Source organism: Trachemys scripta, chromosome 5 (genome assembly GCF_013100865.1).
Source record: "Trachemys scripta elegans isolate TJP31775 chromosome 5, CAS_Tse_1.0, whole genome shotgun sequence".
Classification (NCBI taxonomy): Eukaryota; Metazoa; Chordata; order Testudines; family Emydidae; genus Trachemys; species Trachemys scripta.
In genome coordinates this window covers 26487181-26506460 of record NC_048302.1, presented here as the reverse complement: position 1 = coordinate 26506460, position 19280 = coordinate 26487181, and the positions used below count along the sequence as shown (strand labels likewise).

Sequence of the window (19280 nt, the reverse complement as noted above, 5' to 3'; positions counted from 1 at the left end):
AAGGGATGTAAGCCCAGGATTGGGAGCCAAGATCTCCAGAGTTCTCATTTCATTTCTGACATGATCACCTTATCTGTGACCATGAGCCAATCACTTGCCCATTATGTGTCTCAAATTTTTCATTGGCAAATTGCAATAATGCTTCCCTACCTCACAGAGGGTGGTGGGGAGAGAAAAAGGGGGCTAGGGAATTGAATATTGCTGAAAAGACACCCAATAATTCGTAGATCAAGGTTTTTTCTTTTTTTTTCTTTCTATTTTTTTTTTTAAGGCAACCATCAGAAAAGAAGATTCTCAAGAAAATCAGTGAGACAACTCCTAAGAGTCAGATTTCCTCATGTGAGTTGGTGTTGCAGGATCTGGCCCAACATTGTAGGCCTCCCATATCTAGAACATATTGTGGAAAGCAAACTAGCTATCTACTCTAACGACCTGTTCATGAACAACTTGAATTCTTTGGGCAAGCTTGAAATACTAGCCACTCAATGCTTAGATTCGGCCGCACTGCCCTCGGTGCAGGAGCCAAGAAGGAGCAGGGCAAAGATGTCTGTATACCACCTTTGTGCTTTATGGATCTCTACAGCGGACAAGGACTAGTTTGGCCTCTTGGGTTAGCTCGAGTATCCTTAGCATGGTTCTAATTTGCACTTGTTAGTAACAACCTAAAAGGGGCATTTATGCTAGGCATGGATCGCTAGGGCACAGCCGCTTTGTGGCCACATCCATTATACACCATACCTCCTTTGTCATGCCAGGGGAACCAGCTGTGCAGTTAGACCAAATTTACTACCTCCCTGTGCCACCAAAGTGCCATACCAGGGGTCGGGATCTGGTCCTACATCTGCAGTATGTACTAAACACATATACAATAGCTGGGGAAGGTTACAGTTATTACTAGCACTGCAAACATATATAGAAGCTTTACCCACATAGAAAAAAACACATATTAATTAAAACCACAAAGAAGACAGGACATCCTGGAAGTCTCCATAGATAGTGCTGGATCAGATCACCAGCAGGTATACATGTTATAATTCCATTGACTTCAGTTGAACTATGGCATTTTACGCTGGTTGAGGATCTGTCCCCATGTTTTCATTTGCTCATAATGCACATAGTATTTGGGGATAAAGCATATACTAGGAAGTGTCCTACATGAAACATGCACCTGTAGCATGCGCTCTACAATGCAAGGAAGGGAATAATGAGAGCAAGTAAAGAGAGTATAAACAGAATGTATTTTAAGGTAAAACAAATAATGTACATTAAAATATCAGCGGGGTAGCCATGTTAGTCTGGATCTGTACGAAGCAACAAAGAGTCCTATGGCACCTTAAAGACTAACAGATGTATTGGAGCATAAGCTTTCGTGGGTGAATGCCCACTTCGTCCTGTATTCACCCACAAAAGCTTATGCTCTTTAAGGTGCCACAGGACTCTTTGTTGCTTTGTACTTTAAAATGACTTCCATTGGTCACATATATCTACCACTGCATATGGGCAAACATCAAATAAACTATCACTCAGAACTGGCTATTTTAATTTTAGACATTTATCTGACATGCTGATTCTTGTATTTATTTTTTCAAACATGAACCACATTGTACCTCATTATGGCTAGTAAATCCTGTCTTTTTGATTTCACAGGTGCCCAGGGCTTTAATTTTAGTCACTTGACTTTCTCGAGCATGGTAAGTAACATTGCATTTCCCAGAGACATCCACCTTGAAAAAGGAAAAAGAAAAATTATTTTCAGTGTCACTCATTTCTCATTTGTTGTCATGTTTTTAATGTTTGTTTTTCCCCTCACATACACATACACGGTCTATGCTGAATGGCAGGCTTGTAGAGTTTACAGCTGGGTAGGCACCTGCAGGAGTCTTAACAACATGGCCAGGGGCAATTACTTGAATCAATCTGTTGTGCTATCGGGTGCACTCCAAAGATTATCTGTTTTCTTAACTCTTGGGTACTTGTGTCAGAGGTGGTGTACTGTCTGAGGTTGATTTTAATTTTGGGTTCATTATTTCCTAGTTTGGAATGGGGGATAAGAGAGGCTGTTGGTTTTATTTTGGTTTGTATGATTGTTTTTAAGTTACTCAAAAAGTACTTTCTCTTGGATGGGCAGAGATGATTTTTTATTAGCAGCATGTGAAGCAAAGTAAACATTAATTAAACAAATGTTAAATTATAAACAGTTGACGATGGCACTGCATTTGCCTGTGCTGGAGTGAATTTTGGCAAGACTCTGGCCATGTCCATGTTCAAAGTTTCATGAGCTTAGCTCAATGTAGTATTTTAATCCAATGTACTTAAACCACTGCTAATCCTGCATGGACACTCTTAATTCTATTTAAACCTCATTTAGGTTGATTTAGTTTAAGTTGATTCTTTAGTGAACTAAACTAAATTGAAACAAGGGACTTTTAAATCAAATTAAGTGTGTCCAGACAGGGGTAGCTCTGGTTTCACTAAATTAGTTTTTAAACCTTATAAAGTTAAACGTCTGCAACTTTGACTATAGCCAAACACAGTGTACCAAAGTCTCCCCTGATTAACTTTTCAATCACAAGTTCAAGTTTAAACAAAAGGCCAAATTCTGTCCTGCCTTTAAATACTTGTGAAGTCAATGGGGGCCACGTACTTGCATTCAGGACTCTATCAAATTGGACTCTATCAATCTGATTATCTCTATATTGCTGATGTAGTACAGTACCTCCCTGGCAGCACCAGAGTGCAGCTGTATCTGAAATAGACTAGCCAGACCTCTCTTGAGATTTTGAATAACTGCGGGTTCATTTTTGTAGGAGTAGAAGTTTTTAACCTGTGGAAACAAAAACAAACAGTAAATCTGTACATCTGATTAAATCAGAGAAACACCACGTGGTCCCCTGCAAACTTCTTTCCAGTTTCCAGAGTTCAGCTCAGGAAATTGAGCTTATTGGACCTTATCCTGCAGTTCTTTCTTAAGCTGACTGCAGGATCCAACCCATAACTGAAGGGGTGATGATGTTTCAAGCCTCTGGCAAAAACTAAATAAGGGCTCACCTGAGAGGACTTCCTGTGTGCTAATGAGAGAGAATTTAGAAAGGAAATGGAAAACTAAATATAAGATCACAAGTGGTTCACTCTTACATGCAGGTTGAAATGGGTCCCTTACAGCATTATTCTCTCAAAGATGTGGCCAAAACCATCACATCCCATAGTAATCCCTCCCTTCACACCCCATTCCCTCCCCACATACATCTAGTACCCAGTGCACTTTAACCACAAGTTTACAATAGGTCAGAATGAATCATAACTAAATCAGAGTTGGAGAGACTTAAATGACGTGTCAAGCATGCGCCAACCTTTGAACCACAAGGGAAGACTATCCTGTCTGAGCTTTTTCTCTAGTAACAAAAGACTTTGCACCTTCAATCTGCATTTAAGGAGCTTTTATACTGCCCTTCTTCCTAGAAACTGTAAATGTAATCAATATGTTATCTGTGTTAGTGTTGCAGCATTAGAGGGAACCGGCATGGAAGAGGAGATCTTGTCATTGTGACAGGGGGTAGAGTAACATACTAGTTGGCAAGAAAAATTGTTTATAGAAAGAGCTATATGGAAAACTACATCTCAGCCTCTAGTAGGAGAGCTGCATCTGCCAACATATTTGCAGTGTATTGGGAGCAGATGTATTCAGGTTGTGTTACTCTGATACTTTAATCCTGGTTTAGAGATGCGTACAGTGGAGAGTCAGTGCCATTCTGTTCCTTTTTATGTTTTGTAAAAATCATGACAAGGCTAAGTTTGAAACTTACTGAGCAGGCCTGGTGGCATCTGCAATGGGGCAGGCCAAACTGACAGCCAGTGTATGTGCTCAGAACCTGTTTACAGCAGTAGGTGAAGATCTTTGGGAGTTAGATTGTCAGAACCCTTAATCAACTTTGCAGAGGGCTGAAAAGGAGTGACCCCTCCACTCCACCTCCCTCTAACCCCACACACTTCCCTGCTCAGCACAATGCAGGCTTGTCACTGGCTGCAGTTGGGAGAGCAGGGTGCTCCCCTGATACACTCTGCTGTGAGCCAGTAGGTGGGAAGGGAATAGAGAGGAAGTGGGAGTAATCTTGGCTCTACCCTATTGGCCAGAGTAGCTGGCTGGACACAGTGAGGAAACTAAGCTGCTCCATGAAAGAGGGACCGGGTGAAGTAACTTATTCCTTCCCCCGAGTAAATGGGAGCTCTCTCTGAGTCACTACGGGTTCTCTGAGCTGTGCCTGTGGCATCGTAGCTATGTGCTGCCCTTTACTTGGGACAGGTTGTAAAATGACAATCCAGCCCCTTGCCAGTGGGAGAGGAAATACTTTTTTTTTTTCTGATTCTTGATGAAAATCTCACAGTACAGACACAACACAGAAGATTTCAGATTTTCAATCTCAGGATATTTTATCTGATTATTTTGTAACCAGTGGAGGCTCTACGTGATGATCTGACGCGAGTGCTGTGTTGGATGGTGATCTCAGATAAAGTTTTCATAAACATGTGACTTGCAGCCTATGCCACTTTTTCAAAAGTGAATTAGGCAGTCAGGAGCCTACATCTCATTGAAATAATTGAAGATTCAGGATTTTGGATATCCTGCCTAATTAACTTATCTGACTAAAATAATTTGCACTAACGCTGCTGTAGACAGTAAGACAGATAGACTCAAGTACTCACCTGAGTGATTAACATTGCTTCAGACTAGACTCAGTATTGTCTACCTTCATGGTAAATAATATTTCCTCTTCTCCCTCTACCTCTTGAAATCCTGTCCCCAGTGAAATCAGTGACAAAACTCCCATTGATTTCAATAGAACAAGGATTTTATCCCTTATCATTGGGTGATATCATTCAGTTTTGCAGCTTCAGTTATTGCCTATATACCGATAACTCCCCAGTCTACCTCCTCCTCTCTGTTCCTCTGGGATGCTGTGGCCTGCTCTCTCTGCTGTGCTATTCCCAGCAAGTCTGTGGGCTGGAGGGGGTGCAGCCATGGCTTTGCTTTTTCCTGGCCCTCTTTGCATAACTGGCCCCAGACATGCACAGAGAAAGCAGGGACTAGTTTTGGCTGGCTCCTATGCAAGGTATTAAGAGCTGGTCTAAAGGGCTGCCCAGAAGAATCTATCTGCAATGCAAAAAAAGCCAGTTTTATTGATCCTACCTAGGAACGATGCTACAAATTCTTGAATGACATCTCTTGGCACCTTCCCCTGAACAATTTACATATATACAAACATAGAGCACTCTCATAACACAAGAATCCAAGAGCTGACGAGGTTCCTTATGTCTTCCCCACAATGCATCCAAATAAGGGCAAGTCACAATCTAGCCCAAAATGAATATATTTGATGTACAAAAATAAGACAGGATGGTGTATTAGTAACTCTAAAGAGATGAGAAATTACTGAATCTTTTCACGCCAACAAGAAATTACTTGTTCAGGGCTTCCCCAAGGAATATGCATGAACTTTAAAAGGCAGGGACTTACCTTTCCACGGGTCCATTGGAGAACTACAGGCCTTTGTAAAGCTGACAGATATTCTTTTCCAATTATATTTTCTGAGTGTTTCCCTTTAAAGATGTTTTTTGCTGCTGGACGTTCATTCACATTTTCAATCTTAACATCTTTTATCTAAAAAATTAAAGGAAAAAAAAACCCAACATAGGGAGCAATCATGCATTGGCAGGAGGAAGGCACCTACCTGAAATGGCTAGATTTTTCAAAAGTACCTAGCAAATCACCTTGTTCTCAACAAGAGTTGCTGGATGCTAAGCATGTCTGACAATCTGGCCAACTCATGTTGGTGCCTAAATGGAAGCTGTTGGATGCAGAGCTGTTTTGTTAATCTGGCCTATAATGTGTTGGTACCACATAGTGATTTTATGTTCTGTAGGCAGCTACTGAACTTACAAAACTAATTTTAGTTGGCGAGACTCAGATAGGATGGCATGGTGATATGCTCATCTTCTAAAAAAGAATTGTACCCCAACAGGAAACATTTCTTCAAGATCTATCTGCCTTTATTGTCAGTTAAACAGAACCTACTAGAATATCTGCGAATCCTAATAATGTTTACAACACGGTCATACATACTGACTTTCGATAAGGCAGTTAGATCTTTTTTTGTATAGACAGATCTTGGAAAACTTTATTTTTAGTTTGGATGGAGTTTGGTTTAGAATCTGAGCATCACTCCAGCAAAGTATAACCACTCCAGTAAACAAAACATTACGTGGTGCCAAAATATTACATATGTTACATAGACATAATGGAGGACTTGTCATAGAGTCAAAACTTAGGATGGAAAGGACCTATTAGATGATCTTGTCCTCACGTGGATGTCTCCTATAGCAACAGCTCGGAATCTTGCAGTGCCTGGCCTTTGCCTCAGATATCTTGTTTCAATAGGTAACAGATTTCTGGCTTGTAGATGTGTAACAATCTCTTTGTTTGAGTAATTCATCCCAATTTTGATAAACACTCTAATTTATTGTACATGTCACAAAGCAGCACACAATGGGAATAGACTACTGAAAAAGGTGGGGTCTTTAAGTAATTTGTCTGCTTTTATATGCTTTTGAAAACTCCTACCATAATTCTGATCAACTGGTCATCATCATTGTTGGGGTTTCTCCATACTAGGTTGACATCCACACCGGATGAAATCCGGTAGCCCGCGCTATCCTCTGGTAATCCTTTAATCCTATCGATAAGCACTTCTGTTGAATAGGTGAATTTGTATAGCTTGTCATTATTTATTCTTGGTCCTGTAGTGTGCCCTGTGTGGAAAAAGTGAGGCAAAAAATGCACATGGCATCATTTTAGCAATCACCAAAGACCCAAATTATCTGTCATTTTCTCTCTCAAACGTGTAGAATCAGCTTTAGAAGAACTAAAGACCTTTTCTCTAACAAAGGATTCAATGTCTGATCCTGCAACCTTTACTGAGTTACATTGACTTTAATGGGACTGCTTTTGAGAGTTAGGCAATTAGACCAGAATGTCCATAAAAACTTTTGTAACTTTACACAGAGATGATAGAAGTGCCTTGATCTCCCATGGGAGTTAATGGAAGTTGAAGGCACTCATGTGCTGCAATTAAAGTGAGTGAAACCTCCATGCAGCACTCAGCCTATATTAGGAATCACTCCTCATCTTTCAGGACCTTGCCTGTAGTCACTGTATTGAGACTCCATCCAAGGAATGACACAAATGAAAGTAATGAAGATCAGTAGAAAACAGTGGGGTTGTTTTTTTCACTCAGCGCAGTAAACCCATTTTCTTCAAATAAAATACGTCTCTGGGAGTTATCACTTGATTTTCTTACACTTAGACCATATAATGTATTTTAAAAGACACATCCCCCCCAATAAATAAATAAAATGAAATCACAGATCCAGCTTTCAAATTAGGCATCTAATTTAAGGCACCCCCTGCCATAGGTATGCCCCTATTGATACTTCCAGCACTTCTGCACCAGCAAAAATGGCACATATTGTTCCCCAGCGGTTCAGCTCTGCTATTGCTAATGTAGGCCGAAGCTGGAGTGTGGAGACAAGGCTCAAGGGTTTTTTCCACCATCTCAGCTAACCTTGCCCAGAGTGCCCAATGCCCTCTCCCTTTCCCCTTCTCCTCTGCATGGCTATGGCAAGGGGACACATCACACCCCGGTTCCACTGTTAAGAATCCCTCCCCAGCCTCAGAAGTGGGAGTAGCTTTGCCTCTACAGGCCTGATATGAGACTCACACTGCATGGAGGTTTCACTCACTTTAATTGCAGCACATGGGACAGTTACCCCATTTGATCCATAAAGTGTCTTGAGTAAAGTGTTTATTTTTAAAAGGATGCTATCAATTGGAATTTTTTAACTGACCTTTTTTTAAAAAAAGTTTCGGGTAGCTCATCCTTTAAATGGTATGCCATGAAATAAATGTATAAAATTCCCTTTAAATAAATGTTTACAAGGGTTTTTCTCCTCTCTTGTTGATCGTTATAAAGGTCTCTTCTGTGCAAGGGAGTATTGACTAATTCACTCATCATATAGAGGCTGGGGCTGGAGATGGGATGTGAAACTGACTGACTACATACAGAGTGCTGCCAACAGGGCACTGGAACCATTTGTATTATGGGGGTGCTGAGAGCCACTGAACCAAACTGTAAACCCTGGATATAATAGAAACCACTTTAAGCCAGGGCATGGGGCAGCACCCCCAGTTTCAGCACCTCTGGCTGCCAAAGGCACAAAATAAATTAACTGGACAAAAATGAGATTTCCTCTGCCTCCTTGCCCTCCAAATTACTTTCCGTTATAATGATTTGACGTTCTATTTGTAACTAAAGCGCTGAGTCCTACTAGGCTCCAATCCTACACCAATGGGAGCCTTGCCATGGACTTGAGTGGGTGCAGGATCAGACCCTTAAACTGAAGAAACTGCATTCAGACCTCTGCAACAGAGTTAAACTGGAAAAGGTAGTATTGTTTTCTACAGGAGGGATGAGTAAATCTCTTGGCAAACACAGAAAAGAAAAATCCACCACACCACCTCAGACAGATTCTCAAACCAACTGGAACTCATCAGTCAGTGTGTTCTATGTTCCTGTCAGAGAATTGACAGTACCAGGGTTTCCTAATTTGTATAATGTCTTGCACCATTTGATATGACTTGGCTAAATAAAAGTTTCAATACATCTAATCAAGAAAAAGTGTTTGTTCAAATAGAAGGTAAAAGTTTAATTTTTTCCTTTGACTAGATACATGTTGGAGAGCCACCATGACAGGATGGATTTCTTTTTAAAAAAATCAAGTGTTCAGAAGTTTAAAAAAAAATCTCTCAAGGCACTTTACACTCCCATTTTTTGGTCAAATGTTTTCAGATGTGATAGTCAATAGCATGCTAAGGTAGAGTCGAAGGGAACCAAAACATACTTCTCTAAGGACACGTCTTCACTACCCGCCAGATCGGCGGGTAGCAATCGATCTATTGGGGATCGACTTATTGCGACTAGAGAAGACACGATAAAATCGATCCCCGATGGCTCTGCCATCGACTCCAGAAATCCACTGCAGCAAGAGGCGGAAGTGGAATCGACGGCGGCACGGCAGCGGTCGACTCGCCGCTGTCCTCACAGCCAGGAAGGTCGACCTAAAATACACAACTTCAGCTACACTATTCACGTAGCTGAAGTTGCGTATCTTAGGTCAACACCCCCCACCCCATAGTGTAGACCTAGCCTCAGGAGGCTGTACCCGCAAAGAGCCAGATCTTCAGCCACTGTACATTGGCTTAGCACCATAGAAGTTCAATAGAACAACACTGATTTGCACCAGCTGAGGATCTGGCCCTGAGATTTTGCAGGCCCTGATATTGAGAACTACAACCCTAGAGCTGAAAGTTGGGGCTGTTTCCTTGCTACAGTAATGATGCTGGGAAGCACTTCCTTGTGGGCAAGAAGGTTTTCTTTAAAAATCAGAGCTTTAAAAATAAAGGGCCTGCTCCTGTAACTGTCTGCGAGTGCTTCCTGTGAAGTGCTCAGCACCCTTTGCTCCTATCAACTTCAGTGGTAGGTGCTCAGCACCTCAGAAAAGCACGTCAACACTATCAGACCCCAATTCGTGGAAATCAATCTTTGCTGAAGTCCCATGGCTTGTTTTAAGTGTACTGTAACTTAGTACCAATTACACTGTTGAGTATTTAATATTTTTTGCGATTGATGTAGTGCACTGTTCTAGGTGCTTTCTTACTACAAAAGATGATGCTGCCCTTACCCCTGAGAGCATTCAATCTAAAAAGGCAAAGGCAAATGAAGGGTGGGGGAAAGGACATGTGAGTAAAATGCTCAGGGCGACGATAGACAGGTCTTGTTAGTTACAGCGTAGGATTTTGTTCTCTTTTTACATTTTTCTTAAATTTAAGCTCCGTACATTCCCCTTTTCTCACCCTTCCTCCACAATTCAGCCCATCTGGATTTTTCTATAGTAGTTCTCATTTAATATTCCCTTTGTGCTCTACCCGTCCAACACTGGATCCCCTCCACACACAGAGGAGCAGTTCACTCATGCAGGAAACAGATGCGCAAATGACTTCACCAGCTAGTTTCTCGTGGTTGTCATGGAAGCAATGAGTGACCGGGAGGGACTGAAATGTGGGGAGGATAGTGGCTTTATGCACCAGCTCAGCAAGGGCATTCCATGCATAGGAGGCAGCATGGAAGAAAGTACAGACAGGTGTTGGAGAAGCAGACACACAGGTCACAAGGCTGAAGAGGGTTTATGGTGGGAAGACGTGATAAGAGATTAGAGAGGGCAGGTAGGGAAGGGGGCAATCATGAGAAGTATGAACTTACTGCAATAGAAAAGGGGAAGTCAGTGGAGATTAAAGAGGCAGTAGGGTAACGTGGCTAAATTAACAGGCAAAGAAGATATTAGCAGCTATGTTTTAAGTGGACTGAGTGGTGGTATGCACAAAACCAATACCCAAGATAGCTTTACAAAATACACATACTATTTCCGTCATAAGAAAAATAGCAGTACCGTTTATGTAAATAATTAAATAATGATAGTGTATAATATAGAAGGTTGCACTGAATTTCGATAGAAACCTCTCCCAAAAATCAGAGACTTAGTGTTATGCTGCCTTTCAGAGATTTGTACTGTCAGTCCTACATAATGTTGTGATGTTTATTCCTTTGACTGCAATGGAAATAGGATCAATGGCAAAACCCTCACTGGCTTAAAGGGACCAGGACTGGACCCAGAGACAGCATTCTGCTATACTGTGTTGGGGTCAAAAATGCCTGCATGGACTATGTCGCTTTCAAGGTGGAGTGCATAACACATAGTTTGACTAGTAATGTTAAGTGTCTGTCATTAAGGGTAACATGCCAATTCTATAATTAAATTATGATAGTTTATAATACAGAAGGTTACACTGCATGAGCAGAGACAGCTGTCAAATCCTGTGCCTTTTATTAATACATTTGGCATGCACAACATATGCATCTCTAACCACTAACTGGCTCTACGACCATAAATTACATTTGCCAGTTCTTATGATATTGGATACCTTTAAAAAAAACGAAAGCCATCTATTTATTTGAAAACATTTTATAATGTAACCAAAGCTAGAAAAGTATCATGTACAATTATCCGACTGACTTGAATGTAAAGAATACTCCGTAAGTATTTTAAAAAGGCAGCACAGTCTGGTGGACTGAGAGCCAAGAACTGAATTCTAATCCCGGCTCTGCCATTGATTCACCCTCTGGCCTTGGACACCTCTTTGAGTTTCAGCTTCCCCATCTGTGCAATGGAAATAATGATTTCTCACAGGGCTGTTTTGAGAATTACTGAATGAGTTAATATTTGTACAGCACGTTGGAGATGTAAAGTGCTAAGTATTTTTATTCCATATTACTTTACATCAGGGAGTAGCCTGGCTAAAATAACATTATCTCAGAAGCTGAGAATAGCAAATACTAGAGGTACAGCACGTTACTGAGTAGTTATATAATAAAATCGTTATAGCAGCATGGTGAAATTCACCTACTGGTAGAGGGATTGTATGATGAGCCCTGTGCTTTGCTGTTCCTGTGAGGGAAAAGGTGAGCGGAGAAGATGCACAGGGAGCCTCTGCACCATTGCAAACTGAGGAGGTGTGGGCTCTGTGCTGGTTCCACATATACTGGTATGGAAGAGAGCAATGGGGCCCAAGTGGCAGTGAGTTGGAGGAGCAGCCACTTGGTCTATGCTTACACAGATCCAATGACCTGGATTCTCTACATGAGGGACAAGGAGGGGCAGTAACAACTAGCCCATCCCACAGGCTGCCCTACCGCCTGGCCTAATATTGGAGGGTTGGTTAATTATGGATGCAGGGTACCTGCATAAAACTATATTAATTACTATTTATTTGAGTTTTAAGAATGTGGCCCTCGAAGTACAGATTCATAGAACAGAATGCTCTTACATCATTTTCACCCAAAATGTTGATTGGTTTGGCCTAAAAGTCTTGGAAACTTACTCTAACATTTACAGACAATGGCAGAATATCCCCACATAGGCATTGTGTGAAGACAACTTCTACTATTCCATAGGCTGGTGACACTGAAGTGTGCAGAGGGGCTGCAGGGGAGTCCTGTGTGTGGATTTTGTACCCCTGACTCTTGTGCAGGAGACCTGCATAAAGCCACTTTATGTGGGCATCCAGAATTTCACCCTGAGAGCAGATCCAGCTCCAACTCCCATTCAAGTTAATGGGAGTCTTTTTATTGATTTTAGTGGGAGCTGGAACAAGCACATAGGGCTCAGTTATGCAGAGCTGAGCGCTCTGGCTCTGATCCATCAAAGCTCTTCAACAAGTGCTTAACTTTAAGTATGTGAGTAGTGCCTTTGAAGTCAAAATAGCATTAGCCCCATTTAATAATTGGGAAGCAGAGAGGTGAAGTGACTTGCCCCAGGTCACTGGTAATGCCAAGACTAGAAGCCAGGTCTTCTGACTTCTAGGCCAGTGCCACATGCACTTGACCCCTTTGTTTTTTCTATAAACTAGGGTGAAACTAACATTACAAGTGCGTGTGCTGCGTATTTATTTTCATTTAGTAAATCCATTTTAAAATTATGCTCCTCGAGAGCCCATTATTTAGCACAAGATCTTCCTTTCTTATGTAAAAAATATACCATTGTACATTCATCACTGCTACCACCAAAAGATTAATCAAACACAGCGTAGACCTACCTTTAACAGAGGCAGAGTATGTGGAAAAGATGCAGAGAAAAAGCACAGTAAGAAGAATCATGTTTGACTCTTCTGAGCTCTTGACTACGGCATTAAATGTTAAAGCTACCAAGAAGTGAACTCTTCAGATTGGAGTGAAGTTTGCAAAGAGAGCCTCTGAATCTGCAACCTTGTTTATCTAGATGTAGTAAAGGTCAGATTCCAAATTCCACACTCAGGTACTAAGTTCATTGATGGTCTTCCAGTTAATCATTAACAACTGAGGTAATTGGGGCTTTTACCTATTTTATTGTTCACCTCAGTTTTCATTTTTGAATACTAATCAGATTCAGCCTGTACAAGCTCCTCTTCCCCAGGTCGGCACAGTCAATGCTCTATTTTGGAGAGGGTCAGTGGAATGAGCCTGACACATGGCCATTGCCTCCCTTAAACCACCAGGCTTAAACCAAGATAATGATGGCCTTATGCTGCTTCCACATCTGTGGCGTGAAACACTCCCAAGTCCCAATGCAAGGGTGGGAAGACTGAGGCAGAGAGAGGCTTATGTGGAGACCATAGCAACACATTTCCTTAAGGAATGTGGGGCCAGAGAGTAGGACTGGTTCTCCGTATAAGAGCCCTAATGTTCGATGGATTTCCCAAGATCTCAGTACACCAGTGGCTTTGGAGGGTCAAGTCCAGTTCACATTCTGCAAGAGGACAACTGCTCAGCTCAGCTTAGAAGATAGGTGGAAACTGATTTTCAGTTTATAATGTTTTCTAGCACCTACATGGGCTTTTCCCTTGAAGGAAATATAACCTTTTATTTTGATGTTTAGGGTCAAATTCTGCCTTTAGTTATGCCTGAGCAAATCCAGCACAGTCAACAATATTTCATATATGTAACTGAAGGCAGAAATTGTCTTAGGGTACAAATTTGAAATAGGTTTGAATGGAGCTTTCTTTGCAAGTCTGGTGCAAGGCTGCCAGCTGGTTACATGTTTCCTGTGGTAATTTTAATTTATATTATACCTTCTATGTGATATACCCTCGCATTACAAGAGTTGCATAATATATGTATGCCTATTTCTGGCTTGCAGCTGATACTCCCGCTGTGTTCTCTATTGCTGGGAAGCATAGAACTTTGCAAACTGCTGTACTCTTTGAAAACTGAATAATCTGTCACCTTGCACAGGTGAGAGGATGGAGATGTAGATTCTGGGCTGGAAATGTTGAGGTATGGAATTTTGTCTCCAAAGGAGAGTTATGTCTGTTTTTGTCTGGGGAAATGCCTTATCAGCATTTTGCATATATTTTACGTCTTTGGAATTTAATCCAGAAAAATATTTCATACATCTTGTCCATCCAATAAAGTCAAGAAGAGTGTCTTTTAAACACCTAAAACATTCGGAGCCAAATCCTCAGCTGGTGGTCTATTCAAAAACAGAGGGCTTCATTCTAATCTCAATTATACTGGGTACAAATCAGGAGTAAATCCACTGAGATCAAGGGAATTTATATCAGAACTGACTTTTAGGGGTGAATCCTGCACCCACGGATATCAGTGGAAGTATTTACAATTGAATTCAGTGGGTGCAGGACTGGCCACTTAATGTACACCTCAGTTAAGCCCTGCTGGCATGTGTTCCAGGGTTAAAGTACTACCGTTGTCACCTATATTCCAGAGTCCAGACAATAAACTTATCATTATTACCTAATAAAAGTAATTACACTCCTTTTGTTCATTTGAGTTCAATAAAATAGCCTTGCTGTTCTTCACAAAAGATGGAGTGAAATTTTAATTTTCCCTAATCTATCCCAATCAAAATCTTAAAAGAAAGGGGTCATTCTAAAATCTTGTCTGCATTAGGTAAATTACTTATTGGTCATAATAATGAACTAGTTTGACTGAAGATGTAGTTGCTAGGGTAGCCAAGAACAAACCACACTGATTTAGCTATACATCTTGATGGCAAAGGGTGTGACAGTGGGTAATTTTATAGTGTAGACAATGCTTCAGAGGAGTGGATGTAGGAGGTTGTCAAACAGAATCTAGGGCAGGAAGCTCTGGGAAAATATGGCTACTCACTCTGTATGGTTTGTACTTTTCTGTTTTGTTGTTCTCAGTGTGAGATAACCCAGAAGAACCTCTGCAATCAAACCTTACCCAGAGACTGATTTCTGTGTACAAACCTGAGCCCCCAATTAATCTTGTTTCTCTCTCATTATTCTGCAACTGGCCCTGCAACATCACCTTCCCTATAGATCAGAGGCAGGCAACCTATGGCACTTGTGCCAAAGGCGGCACGCAAGCTGATTTTCAGCGGCACTCACACTACCCGGGCCTGGCCACTGCTCTGGGGGGTTCTGCATTTTAATTTAATTTTAAATGAAGCTTCTTAAGCATTTTAAAAACCTTATTTACTTTACACACAACAATAGTTGAGTTATATATTATAGACTTATAGAAAGAGACCTTCTAAAAATGTTAAAATGTATTACTGGCACGTGAAACCTTAAATCAGAGTGAATAATTGAAGACTCGGCACACCACTTCTGAAAGGTTGCCGACCCCTGCTATAGATGTTCTTATTATTAAATAATATCATTAGGCTGCTGATTTTTAGCTGCTCCTGTGTTTGTTTATTTTGCCTCTTACGTTTTTGCTTAATTTGTTTTTTGATTTTGTTGATACTTTTTGTATTCAGTGTACTTTTGTTCATGCAAACTCACTTTTTAAATGAACATCTTTAAGGTTCATAGTGGACTCTATCAGAATACTTAGTCTAGCACTGTTTTTGAGCTATATGCAACTGTTTGGGTCATCAATTTACCCTATCACCACTTGGCATTGTGACAGATCTTAGACCAGAACAGTTGCATTGCTCCACTACTGCTATTTAAAGAAACATAGGTTTGGATCTGCAATGCTGCCATCCTGGAAAATTGGAAAGTGTGTGGGGGAGGGGGAAGGGAATGTTATGCTAATCAAAATGTTTGAGGATCTTCACACTCCTAAGAAAAAACAGATTTGAATGCTGCTTCCTTTTTTTAAACAAAACACGAAAAGAAAGAGAACCAAACAAAAACAAATGGGCTTTGGTCAGCAACCAAACTGCAGCCCTCTAATGACCAAGTGAAAATGAAGGATTCTTTATTGGGATTGTGATGCAATTGAACTTGTGTGATTCTAGTATGTAAATAGAAACATGATGAGATTTAAAATAGACACAAGTATAAGCATATGTAAATCCAGGTTTTTTTAAGTAACCCAGGATATATGGGGCCCCTGAGAAAATCAAATATTAAAATTTCTACATATGGAGGAATTTGTGTACCAGTTAAAGGTAAATGTCTTACCATGGAGATACCACACTGTTTTGTGACTTCTAATATAGCAGAAGTAAATCTGAAACCAACACTGTGACTGAAAAGCAGTGTATATCTGGAACCAGTGAAACCTGAGATAAGTATTAATATACATGAAAAAGATATTGGTTCCACAAACTGATGTGTTTGCTGCCTTCACGTGGCTCAGTAACGGAGCTAGGAAAGTATCACCATCTATACCAGTTGTTCTTAACCTGGGATGTGAGATGTCCTTTCTGGGGGTGCGAGACATGCCAGATTTTTTTAGAAGGTAAATCATCGAAAACAAATTAAGCACAGGCATTTAAGTACAACTACTTTTTCATCAAACCATTATACATTTTTTAACGATCACTGCGTTAAATTTTAACTGTGAAATTAAAATAAATATATAATACTCTCTCTCTTTCATTCTCTAGTCATACGAGAGAACATATTTTTGAGAACCAAAGGGGTGAAGGCTGTAGTAAAGGTTAAGAACCACTCACCTATACTGTCATGAAAGTGTGTTTGTCACATTTCACACACTCTGAACTCCAGAATAAACTCCAGTTCTATTGCAGCATTCTTCCAGCAGATTGTCTGGTTGGGAAAGATAAGTGCATTGTGTACTTCAACTCCAATTAGGTAATGGCACTGCATTCTTCAGAACTAAATGATAGTGCCAGTTGAATGTGAAATGTGAATACTGTAACACTTTTTAAAGGGGTGAAATGGATATGGAATTGATTTTTTTAAACCATGGTTCTTCTCTGAAGAATGTGACACTGTAAATAGAATATGTTCTTACCCCCTGTGTGCACTCAGTCATGTCACTAAAACCAGCAGATAAAAATAAAGTTTTCTTACTTTTCACTCCTCTTGAGCCTGTAGAGCCAACCCAGCTGAGAGAATAAACTGAATTCTATTATTTCTTGCCCATTCTCAACAGAATTGTTAACTTACCTCCTCCAAACACTTATGCTTGTGAGTAGTCCCCTTGACTTCAATGGGACTACTCATTTGCATAAATGTTTGCAGGAGTGGAGCCTAAATTGCAATTGCAGGGCCCAGTTCTGGCCTTAGGCCTGGTCTACACTACAAAGTTATGTTGACGTAAGAGTGCCTTGCGTTGACCTAGTCGTGCATGTGTCTAGACTTAAATTTGTCTCCCAACAATGTAAGTGCCCTGTTATGCCAATATAGTAACGCCACCTCCCTGAATGACATCGAGCCATGGTCAATGTACTACGGTCAACACAGCACGAGCATAGACACTGTTACCTATGTCAATCCTAACAGTCCTCTAGCAGCTGTCCCACAATACCCCAAACTGACTGCTCTGGTCACCATTTTGAACTTCACTGCCCAGAGGCCACAAAGACTGGAAACTCACCTTCCACCCCCACCCCCAAATGTGAATTTTTAAAATTCCTTTTCCTGATTGCCCAGCTTGGCAAGCACACCTAACGGCTCTCCATTGTTGAATGCAGCTGCCCAATGACGCACTCATGCCTGAAGTACACAGGAGACGGTGGATCTCCTGGGTGCATGGGGAGAAGACGCTATGCAAGTACAGCTCTGAACAAGCTGTAGAAATATGGACATCTATGAGCAGATTGCTTGGGTGCTGCACAAGAAGGGGTGCAACAGGGACCAACAGCAGCGCTGAATGAAAGCCAAGAAGTAGAGGCAGGCATACCAGAAGGGCGACCCAGGGATGCCAACAATTGATCCAGTGCCAAGCTGCAGATCTACTGCTCTTAAAACAAGCTGCATGCCATCTTGGCGGAGACCCCACTACCCTCCCACACATCACTGTGGATACCTCTGAGGAGCCTGAGTCCCAGGCCCTTGCCATGAACAGTGAGGAGGAGGTGGTGGATGAGGAAGAGGAGGAGGAAGATGGGGGACAGGCAACTGGGGGATCCAGCTGTGCAGCAAGACAGGACCTGTTTTTGACTCCACCGCAATCCAGTCAGTCCTGCCAGTCAAGCACAGGTGAACCAGATGCAGGGGAAGGAACTTCGGGTAAGTGTGTAGATAAATTTTCCATTACTGGGATGAGATCCTCAAAATAGCAGGACACAGCTTTTGACTTTTCAGTAATTTGTTAGTGGTAGTGGTAGCAACTCCCTCTGTTATAGCTTTTCATTCTCCTCTAGAGTTAGGCAGGGGGGCCATGCGGAACAGTTTACTTCTTGGAGAAGAAGTACATTTCAAATGACTAGCATGCAGGAAATGTCAGTGACAAAACTGGCAGTTGAAAACCTCCAACAATCCACAAAACAGTTACAGGCTAGACAGTGGCAGGATCAACTTCCCCAAGGCTGTATTACACTTAAACCACCCACCAACCATTAGAAGGTAATAGTTGTTGTTTGCTATTTTTATACCAGATTAAAATGGCGACCTATATAGTAAATCTGAAAGGTTTCCTGTCCAGTTACTAAGTCCCTGAATCAAGAGACCCCACTGCTTTTGAGGAAAGATGATTAAGGCTTTTTCAACATTAGGAAGAGTGGTATTGTAAAACATGTTAATTTATGTAATAGTCCCAGTGTACATAACAAACTGAATGATGAATACATACTGTATCTCTTCTTATGCTGCCAACAGTCATTTTAAATATATATTTTTTCAAATGTTGCCAATAACAATGGCATGATATTCTTAGACTTTTCTCCCCCCACATAGCGTAGTCATGAGAGACATGCGTTTCAGAAACACTCTGGTCAAGATAACTTATTCTGTGAGACCAAGGGAAATTAAACCAAGGAAAAGTGAAGTCTAAAAATAGCTGGATGCATGAACATAAATAAAAATTAGATATATCAAACATAACCTCGATCATAACAGCGTACAGAAATTTTGTCCTGTAGCTGTACTATTATCTAGGAATACCCTAATGCTTTAGGCCATGTTCCTCACATCCTCCTTAACTGTATTTGGGAGCTTTTTGTGAGTACAGGCGCGACACTGTGGATAAATATCGGGATTGTTTTGCTGTAGATTGATCAGCTGGTTTGTTAGGGTTACCATACGTCCGGATTTTCCCGGACATGTCCGGCTTTTTGGGCTCCAAATCCCTGTCCAGGGGGAAAGCCCAAAAAGCCGGACATGTCCGGGAAAATCGGGACATGCTGGCCGGCGGTGCGGGTGGTCGGGGGCTCGGGCCGGGCCCGCGGTGCGG

The 19280-nt window shown here is 41.3% G+C and overlaps 2 protein-coding genes across 2 annotated transcripts in view; one reads left to right on the top strand and one right to left on the bottom strand.

Annotated features, from left to right (window-relative positions):
- Positions 1 to 12920, bottom strand: part of MTTP (microsomal triglyceride transfer protein) — a 38871-nt gene extending 25951 nt beyond the window's left edge. Inside the window, exons 1-5 of the mRNA XM_034772050.1 lie at positions 12761 to 12920; positions 6617 to 6804; positions 5513 to 5656; positions 2717 to 2824; positions 1608 to 1724 (exon numbers count right to left, since the gene is read on the bottom strand). Of these exons, the coding sequence (XP_034627941.1) occupies positions 1608 to 1724; positions 2717 to 2824; positions 5513 to 5656; positions 6617 to 6804; positions 12761 to 12821 (618 nt within the window). The 5' untranslated portion in view covers positions 12822 to 12920. The remainder of the gene's footprint in view (positions 1 to 1607; positions 1725 to 2716; positions 2825 to 5512; positions 5657 to 6616; positions 6805 to 12760) is intronic.
- A 4660-nt stretch (positions 12921 to 17580) lies between these two features.
- TRMT10A (tRNA methyltransferase 10A) overlaps positions 17581 to 19280 on the top strand; it is an 18044-nt gene continuing 16344 nt past the window's right edge. Inside the window, exon 1 of the mRNA XM_034772052.1 lies at positions 17581 to 18118. The gene's annotated coding sequence lies outside the window, so the exon portion shown is untranslated. The remainder of the gene's footprint in view (positions 18119 to 19280) is intronic.